General features: G+C 40.0%; 1 protein-coding gene across 3 annotated transcripts in view; it reads left to right on the forward strand.

The window, feature by feature from the left end:
* The window catches only part of LOC137176120 (proton myo-inositol cotransporter-like), a 69,050-nt gene that overhangs the window by 40,813 nt on the left and 14,652 nt on the right, over positions 1–13,585 (forward strand). For all 3 annotated transcript variants that reach the window (XM_067582189.1, XM_067582187.1, XM_067582188.1), the window contains one exon: positions 1,331–1,439. In XM_067582189.1, coding sequence (XP_067438290.1) covers positions 1,331–1,439 — 109 coding nt within the window. The remainder of the gene's footprint in view (positions 1–1,330; positions 1,440–13,585) is intronic.

Here is a 13,585-nt window from a genome sequence, read left to right on the forward strand (position 1 = left end):
GAGATGTTCACTGGTCCAGAGTCCTCCCACACACAGCTGCTCCCAAATAATCAGCCTGTGTGTGTCTGTGTGTGTGATTTCATATTTGCAGGCTCATGCATCCTCGTTATGAAATGTTTGTATGTGCTTGTGTATGCACCGTCACTTGTGTATCTTGGCACAGGGTTACACCTTACCTGTGCATTTCTTTGTGTCTGTGTGTGTTCAGGCTTGTTTGTCTGATCTCTCGGCATTCTGTATGTCTACCTCTTTATCCGACAGCTCCACGCCTGTCCAGACGTTTTCTCATCCTATTAAGACTTCTATTCCCAAAGGAACCACTTGTCTGTGTATATTGAAGATCACAGTCTGGTTCTGCTGCTGAGCCAAGTGGGACTCCATGAGGCCAAAGCGGGCATCAAATATTTGTTTCATCCCAAACCAAGATATTCACCATCTGAAAGAGAGGAGGAGGCAGCTAATGTGTTATGCTGATCCTCAAGAGGGAAATTTTACACTTACACTTTCCCTGCCCTTAAGGGAGCTCAGTATCTAGGGAGCTTCCATTATGAGGACATCATAACTTATTATGCAAACCTGATGTCTAAATAATAAATACATTATGAATAAAGAAATTTATCATCAGCTAACAGAAGTGACAAGTGATTTCTGTATTTTGGGAAGCATGTTTCAATGTTGGTCCCATTAAATAAACTACAGGGATTGCATGTATTTGACAGATTAGCTAGAGTAAAAGTCAGTGGATCACCAAAGTGATCACAACTCATCCTGAAGGAGACCTTGCTGCCAGCTTGGCTAAATACTGGCTAAGAAGGCTTTGTTTTTATCTTGTTTTATCTAGCATTATGTGTCTTAAGAATGCATGATGTAACTTTATATCAAGATCTTCTCTTTCCTGATACTTCCTAAAGTATCAGATAATATGATCATCCAATAAAATGTGACATAGATTTTTTGGCCACCAAGCCAACCACTCTTCAGTCAAACCCCTAATCGGGTCCCTCTGGGTGTTTTAGATCACACCGACCTCCTATTTCATGCAGACACACATTCAATCATAAGTTACGATGTCAAGGTCTATTCTCAGATTTTAATGGCAAATTTGTCATTTAAAACTTCAAAAATTTAGAAATACTTCTGACAGTCTTGCCCTACTGTCTTGTTGCAACACCATTTCTGGTCAGCCATACCTATGTAGCATCAGGGGTCTTGTTCTTCTGCTGACATGTAGCTTGCTTTGCAATAAAACTCTATTAAAGCCTGTGTCATTTTTTGCATTGAAGTCATGCTGAGTTTGAAATTCCTGCTGTGCCTTTGCTTGTGTCTCCAGATGGCCCGGTGATCTGGCGGGTGCTGACCTACCCCCCCACACGACGAGCCCTCCTGGTGGGCTGTGGTCTTCAGATGTTCCAGCAGCTTTCAGGAATCAACACTGTCATGTGAGTCTAAACCTACTTTTAGCTCTGTCGTCCAGCACGGGTCCAAAGTTTACAGCATTAGCGTTGTGAGGTCAGTGGGTCCATCATGCAGCTTTGCATGAAACCACGTTTACTGCTGAATTGGCTTTCAAGTTTCACTATCCCAAAGTAACAGATACCCACCACTGTGTGAGCTTGCTCTGCATTTGCTGCTATTGACTACTAGTCTATTATACATTCAATCTATCAGGGAGGAGCACACTACATTATTTCAAGCCTATTATTCTCCTGGTTTGGCCATGACAACAGCATAAAATAGGACATAATAAACCAAGGACAGTTGACATTTGTAGTCTTGAAGTGACGCTGTGATATTTTATTTATGTTCATATTCATGTCAGCATCCCTGGCTGCATTTATACTGACCTTAGCCACAAAGACGTGTAGGAAAACAAAAATTATATACAGCAGAAGGTTTGTCATATTTAGGTGTAAAAACATCAACTATAATGTGGAAGTTGCCAAAAATTGTTTTTTTCTGACAGACTAGTAAGTGAGCACGAATCTGACCACACAACATCTGTTCTCCTTTGAAGCAAAGCTTTTCAAGTCCTGCCTCTGTTAGACCAGCTGAATCACTGGTCAAGTGCAATGCATGTTGACTAATGAGCCACTGTGTGTTCCCAGTAAAAGAAATGATCAGTGTCAAAAATCAATGCAGTTGCAAAATATAATGAGAAATAATCTGAATCAACGGCACAAGGCGTTATGAAAGAGGTTAATATTTGATAAAATCTATATCTGTTTCAACATTTTCTTTGAGGGTCTATACTGAAGCTCATATTCCATTATTTAACCTTGTTTTGGAAAGCTATAGAAGGTAAATTGTTGCCAACATCTCTAACCTGTACGCGCAACTTAGCAAAACCTTCGAGTTTCTTGAAAATCCTTTTGTTTATAAGCCTGTAATTGCTCAAATTTGAACCTAAGTGAACCAGTAGAAATTCTACACAGTAAGACATGCAACACACATTTTCCCACAATGATTCTAACCAAAGACAGCAGTCAAGTGTTGAGTTTTCTTGCCAGCTGACTGCTCACAGCTACAGAACTGCACTTAAGCCAGCACCTTTTACAGACAACCTTATAATAAAGCATCATCTAGAGTAACTGTAGGGTAGCATGATCTCTGCCTGAGCTATTATTGTGTTGAGAGGCTAATATTATCCAATACCTTACATACAGTACTGTACCTTAGATGTGTACAAGTTACAAGTTATGTGTACAACCTATTAAAACCTATTGAAACTGCATTACAAAAGCTGATCAGTGATTATTTATTGGTCCTTTAATGAGTGGAATCAGGAAAAACGTACCTGTGCCAGTAAGGCTTTGTGCCTTTGTCAGTTATCATTATTATATTTCAAAGTGGAGAGTCTCTACTGTTGCTAGATCATGTTGCCACTGAAAAGGAAGTTCAAGTATGCTTTTATCATTTTAACCTCCAGGGTTAATCAGAACAATGATGATACATGAATCTGTGTGTCACCGGCCTTCCCATTCAACACAAGAGATATCTAGACAGATGTACTTGGCTTAGTACCACAGTATTAAATCACAAAACATTTCGTTCATCCTTCATAACACATCACATACCGGGGATCAGCAGCCTCATCGCATTACTGCCCTAGCTTTTCTCTTTTATTCTTTTTATCTTTCCATCTGAGGAGATTGTGTCATCTGTCTCACTTCCCCTTTGAGATTAACTATATTACAGGCTCTGTAAACAATCTGTGGATATGTGCTGTTGCTTAGCAACCATCAGAGGTGAGAGCGATAGGATAAGCGTGAGCTTGTACGAGCGTTTGTACGCATGTGTGATTTAATGCATGAAATGTGACATTATGGGCTTTGTTGTGTGCGCATGTGCACCTGCGAGACTGCCTGTGACGTGTGCTGTGTGATGTATGTGCTCTCATGTGGATGTGTGTGGTAAGTAACTAACTGATAGCTGTTTGCAAATGTGTATGTTGAGATCTGAGTGGATTGACAGGTGAGGGAAGTGGATCACAAAGAAGAGAGATTCAGCTGTGGTTAGCAGAGGTGACACTCTGGATCTGTCAAAAAATCTCTTGTTTCTCTTCTGTTTCTGTCTCTCGCTGAATGTCTCTTTATTGACTGTCTACCTCTCTTACTGTATATTCATCTTCATCCTGCTGCCAACATTATGAACAGCAGAGGGGAGAGACTAAATCTGTCACGGCTCTGTCCCCATCACTCCATCTTTCTGTCTCTCTGCCAGTCCGTCTGACTGATTTCCAGCTTCTCTGAAAAGGTCCGCCTGCTAGTTAATCTGTGTCAGCACTGACCCATTTACACTGAGCATCGATATGTTTTCAATCAAGATGGTGTTAAGATTGTGTTGTTTACACCTGGCGCTAAAATGTGTCTCCGGTCTACAAATCAAAATCTGATTGTCCTTTTATTTGCAAGAATATTCACTGTGGTGAACTAAAATTGAAATTAAATACTTCATCCTGCTGACAATAATGTTTCGTTTTGTGTTGTTTGTTTGATTTGCTTGTTTTCTGGTTGGAAAAGCTTTACTTAGCTCCTGAAGGAGGACTGGAGATGTGTCCGACTAACAGTTTTTTGTACCACACTAGTACTATACCAATAAATACTATATTAGAAAGAATAATAAAGTTGGAAAGCCTTGTGTTATCCAATCATATTTCCAGAACAAAACAATGTCAAGTTATTTTTCTCTCAAACTATGAATAAGATTGTGCCCACGTCTTTCTATATGCACAAAGCAAAACTAATTAAGAAATTATTTTATTGGCATGTGTCCCTCAGGTTGTTCTGTGCCGTTGGATACGTTTATAATCAATAGAGGCTGCAACAGACAGGTAAAGGCAAGGCAAGTAACACCAAAAAACACCAGGAAAACTCACACAATATGACAGATGACCCAGGACACTAATAGGTGAAGAGCTGCAGCTGTGGAGGCAGGCAGCTGGTCAGGGCTGATGAGGGGATGAGCTACAGATGTGCAGGGCTGCCTGTGTCCAAAGCTGTTCACTATTTACTGTGTAGTCAACTATTGTGTGTTTGCTGTTTTGCTACGGAATGTCTTGTGAGAATGAATATACCCTATATCCCACAATGCAATGTAAAAATGAGCACACAATGTATGGTCACTAACGTAAGAACAAACTATGTGCAGGCAGACCAAAAAAAAAAAGATATTTTTAGTGCAATGATTAAGGAAGGAAGTGCTTTAGCTACTGTACAAGTAATTGTCACTAACAGGGATTTTGAAGAGCAATGACCAAACCAGCATCTAATGGGCCTGAAGTGACATTTGCAGGAACATTTACATGCTGTTAAATGTGCTGCAGCTCAGCAGCTAATTAGCTATCTAGCCTACTAACTGACATTAGTGGTGTGCTTTTCCCCGGCGAATGTTTGTTTGGTGGCTCATTCAACAAGCTAACATGCAGAACAAGAGCTTGTGTTCATGTTTGTAAGTTAGATAAGGAAGAGGCTTCAGCAGGAAAGCTGATGTGGGTTGTTGTTCAGAGTCTGTGGCCCTCGTGTTGTGTAGCAGGATGCTATCAGGCTCAGTGTGACCATCTGCCTGTGATAGAACACCACATTATCGCTTTATGCATGATTTGATTTGTTGTATCGAAATAAAGACTCCAACAACGTAAGCGAATGATGGAATGGTATTTCATTGAAGTAATGCAAAACTTGGAGACACAAATTAAAGAATTTAAAATATATTTTCTCCCTTTTGGTTTCTGATTTTTCCTCAAAAGAGAACACAGGACAAGTGATTTACAGAGCAGATATGTATGCTGTGGTAGACAAAAAAGGCAGAATATTTTCAGTTAGACTTTAAAAGGGGTAGATTACCATGATAACCCTATGCTGCACTGCCAGCCTGCTACAGAGCAGGTTAATCCTCTGAAGATCAGAAAAAAACCTGACAAAAGCCCAACCACTGACCAATCTGCTCACTGGAAAAACTGAGTCATCATTCCTACAGGATCCTGACGTGGACAAAAGAGTTAAAAGTGACAAATGAAGACCAATGGATATTTTTATAGGTCAGTAGAATTAGTTTGATTTCCATGATAATTATATGAAAGAACAATTTTTACACAACCACAGGTCCACTCTGAGAGATAGTTTGTCAGAAACTCTGAACTCTGCTTCTTGCACATGCAGGTTCTCATGCTGGATCAGAAAATCTGGAGTTAACAGAGCCAGTTAACTTGATAACAGCTTTGTTCGTTAATGTTATGATGTAAGAAAATATTGATCTGGTGTTCAACATTGATAAAATTTAGTTTACCATGTCTGTTCTGTCTAGCATTGCTGTCACTCACCTTGTGTACTTAACTCTGTATGCTTTGCCAACCTGTCTGTCTACCACCTGTCTTTTTGTTCCCATGCAAAGCTGCCAGTCTAGCCCCATTAGCTGGTAAAATATAAAAGAGGTCTGGGGAGCCAGTAAATCAGCCAAGTCTCCCTGTCCCCAGCTGCTTTCCCTGATTAAACCACCAGGCTGGCACAGAGAAAGACAGAGAAGGGCATTGAGAGAAGCTGGCAGGCTGGCAACAAAAAAAGCATATATTGTCTGTCACTCTGCTCTCTCAAGTTGAGCTGGGAGTTTGACAGGAATGGATTGATGGAGTTCACAGATTGTTTTTTTCTTCCTCTGAGTCAAATATGCTCACACTGAGGGTACAGTCAAGTCCATATTAGCACATTGTTTCCCTCAATGTCCTCCCTTCAGTGAATTTCAAAGTAAAAGTTTTCTTCCAAACAGTGAGCCCTACTTGTCTTCAGTAAAGGAATAAGGGCAAAGGATCAGCTGAAGTTGAAACTGAAAAGCGAACATAACCGATAAAACGAGTAAAGACAGCCTGCTTAGCCTTGAATGTCACAAATCCCCATGGTCATGAACGAATGAATGAAGAGAGATATTCCCATTATTTTCTTCTGTCATTCAGTACAGTCATCTAACAAATTTTCCTTAGATCCAACCTTTCAAATCTTACTCATTAAAGAGATAATTGCTCTTCTGAGAAACATTTGTATATCCGTGGAATATTCTTACAGATAATTGGAAAAAAAACTCCTGATATGTCACTGTGATCTCATAAGAATTTGTTCACTCCAACATGAATTCAATCAAAACAGCAGTGGAAGCAGACAGTCAGGCAGACTCTGCCTTTCTTTATAGAACAGGGTCATGGATATTAAATTATTATGAGATCTGGAATACATTTATTGCAATGAAATGTGCTCACCCAAGGCACATGCCATGATACGTTTGACCCACTGGTGTCATACTTTATGCTGTGGACTTCATTGCAGATTGTTTCCGTTTTTTATACCTTTCAGTTAGTTTTATGCTCATTGAGCGTCTGCATTGACTCTCTTGTTGTTAAAGCATGACATAAAATAAATTATAGTCTAAAAAGGGTTTTTTTGGCAACAAAATCATCAAAATAATTTGGTCTAGATCAATACTTCAGTGCATTTTTTTTAAATTCTTGATCTGTCTGTGTTTGGAGGTCAGAGTTGTTCGATAATTGGATGGCTCAGGTGCACAGAAAGGGGGAGGCGGTATACAGAGAGGGTGGCAGACTGACAGAAAGAGAAAATTGTGACGGAGGGGCTGTAAAGTAGAGCAAGGGCACAATGGAGCCAGGCCACTCTCATGAGAGTGATGTGAATCCAGTGGTCACTCATCATACAGTATCCTACTGAGATCTCTTTTCAGCCTTTACTCAACATACAGCGCACGAGATCAACAGATTTCTGTCCAACAGAAAATTTAAATTGATCAGGGTACTCTTTTCCTGCTTATACTTATAATCCTACACTTTAAATAAAATGGCAGTAAGTTTCAGAGCCATAAGTGCTTAATATTCCCATGACCATATTTTTTGAGGCCAAGGCAGACGGCTGCTATCAGCTCCGTCTATCAGCTCCAGAAAACATCTTTGAGTGAATCTCAAAGATGCTTTTTTGGATGATCAGTGCTTGTTCAGTCACATACTGTATGTGCAAATTACACTTGGCACAAGTCCACATCACATGCGTGCATGCAAATTAGTTTTCTCAGTGCTGGCAGTGTGCCGTCTAATGACATGCATTTACGCAAGCAAGTTCAGATAAACTTCATCCAAATTCTTAGCAGTGACAGTAAAACATACACTGAAAGACTGAATATAGATATAAGGACCCACAATCATAGTAAACATCTGATGACATAAACCGGCTGAGTCCACACACACACGGGCTACAGGAGAGCTACACTGCTGTTGGTCGACAGTTTGGGTACATTACATCATATGACCATCATCGGGTCAAATAACAGCAAGAACGGTGTGATTGGCAGAGGGATATGTTGGTCCCAGCACATTATAGGATGTCTAGTGACCATAGACATTATGTATTGAGTATGACAGGTATGACAGGTGAGCACAATCATGATCACACACAGCTATTTATTTATTTTTCCGAGGTATATACACATGTACACCGTCTCTCTGTGGACTCTCTGGTTGTTATTTGAATAACCTCCCTGCCCTCACACACACTCAGGCCTGTCAGAGAAGCCTGTGTGATGAGAGATGTATTTGTCAATAATACATCTCTCAGGAACTAAAGAAGTGTCAGGTGGTGGTGTGTCTGATCTGCTTGTTTTTCTGCCTGGATGGGGTATATATAAATTACATAGATAGATGAATAGATGGATACATTCTAGGATGGCACTGCTGGATTTTCTTTCTAAACTCTTCTTCTTTATCCACTTTTCCCTCTCTGTTCAGCCATAAATGCGGAACAATGTGGTACAGCAGTGGGTCAAATTAGATATCATAGCTTCCCATTAGACACTAGATCATTTTGATTCAATTAGCCACATAATCTGGCATGTAAAGGTCACTGTGGGCTGGTGGGGACTGCTGTGTGTGTGTGTGTGTGTGTGTGTTTGCATGTGTACCGTGTCTTGTCAGGGCGGGTCGGCGGGCTATGTTGACAGAGTGGTGACGGAAAGAAGGAAAGGAAGACAGAGGGAGATGAATTGAGCATGAGAGTAGAGGAAAAAGAGACTGATAGGGTAGGACAGAAGAAGAGGGCAGAGGGAGAGATGACAGTGATGGTGATGAGGCGGAGGAAGGTGCGTGTGGTGAGGTGAGGGGGGGTCGAGACAGATGACAGGCAGAGGGAGGGAGGGTAAGACAGATTTATAAAGGGAGTCAGAGAAAGGGACAAGAAATATTGAGTACAGGAGATGTGGAAGAAAAACCCTGTGTTCTTTCAGTCTGCGCAGTCATATTTTTTTGCTGTTCCTTTGATCCATTTTGTCTGTGAAAAGTTTTCCACTCTTGAGACCAGGCTTTCAAGACGTATCCATCAGGTGTAGTTGAGTTGAGGTTAACAGTCCCATAACAGCAGATCAGCTAAATATGGAGTGAGGAGTGTCGGGAGGAGTTTGTTGTGTTGGGAGTACAGAAAGTGTAGCTTAGTGTTATCTACAAGATTTTCAAAGTCATGGCTGAATATTTAGCTGATTTCAACTCGACTCTCCCGAGATTTCAGAATAAAACTTCTCTTTGAGACTTGGTTAGACACAATAACAAACAGATGGGATCAAGGCAAAGAAAAATATTTTATTTCTGTTTGGTCCTTTCTATAATGTTGTCAGACACTTATAATAACAATCAAGATCACTAAAAACAAGCACTTAGTGGGCGTACATTAATGGGGCACTATTGCTCTGTCGGATTACATTACAATCCGTTTCGCGGCTGCTGGCTGCAGCACTCTCGCTCGGTACTGGACCACTTTAAAAAATTGTTGTTTCCATTAGTCCCTTAGACACAAAAAGATGGGAAAATAGGGTTCAGGTTAAAAAATACAGAAGTTTCCCTTTAAATAAGCTATCAAACAAACATGTTCCCCTTTAAGTACTGATATCCACGTTTGTCAGTGTACAGACATATTTTTCATATCTTATGGGATATTTTGTAATATTATGTTCAGGAGTCATATCAAGCCTTACCATTAACCCCATTGATCATCTACAAACTTTCCATAAGTAGCATTTTTGAGACACATATTTCCATCAGTTGTCAGTTTTCTTGTCTGTTTTACCCTTGTGAGGTCTGTTCATGATGTGAAATTGCATCAGAAGGGAAACAAGGATGTGAACTAATGGGGAAAAAGTCAAAAACGTCCACAATAAAATGAAAAAATAGTGTCAATGGCATGTACACTACTTGCTACACTACTCATTACTACTTCCTGTTAACAATTCCACAATGCAATAGGTCACATTTTATAGATGTGAAAATAAACAGTTGGCAGCAGGCTGCTTTGAAGTGTTTTAGATGTTACATACAAAACCCTGACAAGTTTAGTCCTCATTTGTGTGTGCAATAATCAAGGAGGACTAGTAATTACATCAAGTAGTTAGCTTCCTTGGATGGTTAGCTTTACACCAAGATAACATTGTTATATCTTGGATAGATACTGACATTGACTGTCTCTTTTTCCAGCCCAGATAGCTAATCATTTTCTCTATCTGTTCTTAGTTTATCTACATTAGTTTGCTCTTTTTTTGTCTTGTCAGCCTGTTGGAAGTAGCTTTCATGTATTTCCTTCTTTTCAACCGGCATAAGCTAACGCCTGGAAGCTAGTTGGTCAACATCGTATGCTAGCCTGGAACAGCAAATACTGGGGACATGTGGTATTATTAATTCAAATAAATTCTTAGAGATACATATTGAATGTCTGTTTGCCAACATAATGGACATCAAAAAAAAGTCCAGAGAAACCAAATGTGGTGTTTTGTAGTACATATCTTTTTATAATATGACAGGATATGAGAGCTTATTCGTATTAGTGAGCATACAGTTAGACGTTTTGTTTTTGCAACACAGGCCAGTCAACCCTCACAGATGGTCCCACAGACAAGTGTCATGTTGGAAATGTCCCGAAACGCCAGTTTTACATGGTCACTCTGCTGGCGGGCCTGCAAGGAGCTGGCAGAGTTCACTCTCTTGTGTGTTTTTTGTGCACATGTTGAGAGAAATGCCAAAATCTTGTCTTTAACGTGTGACTGTGTGTGTTTGTATGTTTTCAAGTGCTCATAAGCAGCTTAATCATTCCAACCTCCCCCACTGTCTCCCGTGGAGTCACAGCCAGACCTCTTTAATGAGAAATATTCAAATTTTCCATCTAATAAAATGCACACAGAAACACACATACACCCCTCAATTTAGCACAAACATATGATTTGCTTAATACACAGCAAGATGTCATTTGTGAAGCATACTTATTGTGTAAGTGAAGTGATACAATGTGTATAATACATGCTTAAACAAATGCAGAAATTGCATGTCTTGAATGATACAGAGACCCGTGCATAATAAAGAGAACTGACTGCTAAACATAGACCAGCCTCACAGACACATGCTCATTTTGTGTTATTTTATGTTCACCCACACAGGTGTTTTCACTTAGTTTGCTTGATTAGACCTCTTTGCGTTGCTCTTCACAAAAGTAGCCTCAGCATGGGTGCATTCATTGTTAAAGAGAGGTTAATTATATCATATTTATTCTCATTTGCCAGAATCTCCAACTTGACTGGACTGGATTTTGAAAAACCTAGTTAAACTAAAATATAAAACTGCACAAATAAACGGTTCAATTATCATTTGGACCAAAGAAAACGAACAAACTGTTTGTGAAAATGTCAGTAACTAGTGGTGTTGATTGCATGTACTTGTACCTTGAGTCAAAGAATTTCAGATAACACAGATAATATGATTTTTTTTGTCCAAATTTTCCAAAATGTCCTCAAAAACTCTTTAAAGGCACTGTCGAAACAAAAAAATACTGTATGCTGATGCTCACGTGTCATTCTGGCTAATTAGACCTCTATGAAAATCGATTTCGGAAATTGATTTTCCAAGTAAATTTCACCACAAATGTTTGCCATTTTAAATACTTGTGTGACCATGCAGGGCCTTAAAAGAGTGTTAGTAGAGGCTAAGGTAGCTTCAGTCCGCTAACCTCAAGCAGAGGTGAGGAGTGGGCTACAGAGGTCTGGTAACCTCCACAACACCAAGATTTTTTTCATTTTCAAACTTATAGTCTTCAGCCTGAAGGGACATCACTTGAGGAAGTTTATCAGATTTTGTGCAGCTTTGGAGCCACAAAATACTTAGTGGAAACATCTGTAAACAAACTTTTATGTGTTGAATAGGTGAAGCTCCCCTTTAAAATAAGTGAAAACACTTGTGTGGGTGCTGCATGGATGTTCAGATCCTTTAAACGTAACCTGGCCCTTTATATCTTCATTTTTGCAAATGTAATAATTAATTGTGTGTGAAATTTTACTACTTAATTCTACATAGAGCTTTATGTATCTCCAATTTGCAGGAACAATAGCCAACCAAGTTAAACCCAACAGAGACATTGAACAAGTGTAGATTTGATTTCTGTAAACGTACTGTTAAGTGTTGCTGCTGCATGCATGATACATATGGCCATTTTGCCGCTTCATGGGGGGTCAGCCAGAGAAAGCACAGTGTATTTTCCTTCTGTGTTGATGATAGACATCTGCTGATGTTACACCTGATGCTTGTATGTGTGTGCACCGTTCTGAATCAGAACATCTAATCTGCAGTGTACCTATTTGAGCTGAGCGTTTTTTGTTCCAGAGCATAAATGTGACGCAGCTCGGCGTTCGTATGCATTCATTTGTAAAATAGGCCAGTTCCCAAGAGAATCTCCATCTCTCTCACTCTCCCGCCGTCCCCCCCACCCCCCCTATCTTTTCCTGTCTGTCCATTTGTTCTTGTTTTCACACCCACATCCCTTCTTCTCTATTTTCTCCAACCATTCATTCTTCTTCTCGCCTTTCGATCCTTTTCTCACTTCCTTCCTCCTCTCTCTCTCTATTTTTCTCTCAAGCTCTCTCACCCTGCCTCCTTCTGCTTTTCCTCACACCTCGTCATACACTCTCTTACTCAGTGAGTCGGTCACTCACTCACGCTCGTTCGTTCGCACCCACTCACTCACTACTTGCCCACTCACACACACACACACTTGCACTTGTATGCTCGCTCAGTTGTCTTCTCTCGCTGTTGCTTTACAGTTGATCCTTCCCTCCGTCTCCGTCTCCCTCTAAATCCATCTATTAAGTTACATAATTAGATCAGCGCTCCGTCAATAAGTAGCACTCTGTTAGATGATTCAATCCTATAGCTGAAGGAAACATCCCCTGTAGTTTTTCTTTCACACGTTCACACTAGAGTTCTAGACATAGAGGACAACTTTGATGAACTCTGACATGCAAATTTGCACCATTGAGGAATTGCAAACTGTCTTGATCGTGCCAATATTTGAAAGAACAGAGTGAACTGGAGAGGCCAAATGAAATAAGCTATTATATTAGCACAAGACAAATGGAGATTTTTTTCATAGGTAAATCCCTGCAAGTAATTTGGAAGTAAAGTTTTAAAGGATTTATGACATCGCCGGACTGCCATAGTGCTTTTAACATAGGAACGCCATATTTTTAAGGTTTCCATTGTATTCTCCATCATGGATTGTACCTCTGTATATTTTACAACAGGGCATTTTTTTTAAATGACCACAATGACCAAAGAGGCAAGACTCTAATCTATGAATACATATATTGCATGTTCATATTCATCTCATATATTGTAGTACTAGCAGTTAGTGAAAGTTCAACATAGTGCTAGTGAGCAGAACAGTGGGTGGAAGAACGTTATCTAGCAACAGTGCAAGACCCTCAAGTAGTCAATATATGACGGAGCTTCCAGCATCACTTATTTCATGAGAATGTGCAAATGAATTTTGCTGTGTGACTCGCAGTGGTACGACAACGCCGTAAATTCTCCCACCTTTGTTACTGTCGTTCGCACAGCCACAAGAGATAATTCGCAAGTCACAAACATGTCGATTGAAGAGTCGTTTTTGACAGTATTAATGAAGAAAAAACAGCTGAAACACTGAAATGTGCTAAACCACTTGCTGTCTGGGAAGTGGGGAATCACACTCAAAACCCAAGGGCTACTTTGGAAAGTGTTTGGCAGAAAAGTTAA

This window comes from Thunnus thynnus, chromosome 23, assembly GCF_963924715.1.
Source record: "Thunnus thynnus chromosome 23, fThuThy2.1, whole genome shotgun sequence".
Classification (NCBI taxonomy): domain Eukaryota; kingdom Metazoa; phylum Chordata; class Actinopteri; order Scombriformes; family Scombridae; genus Thunnus; species Thunnus thynnus.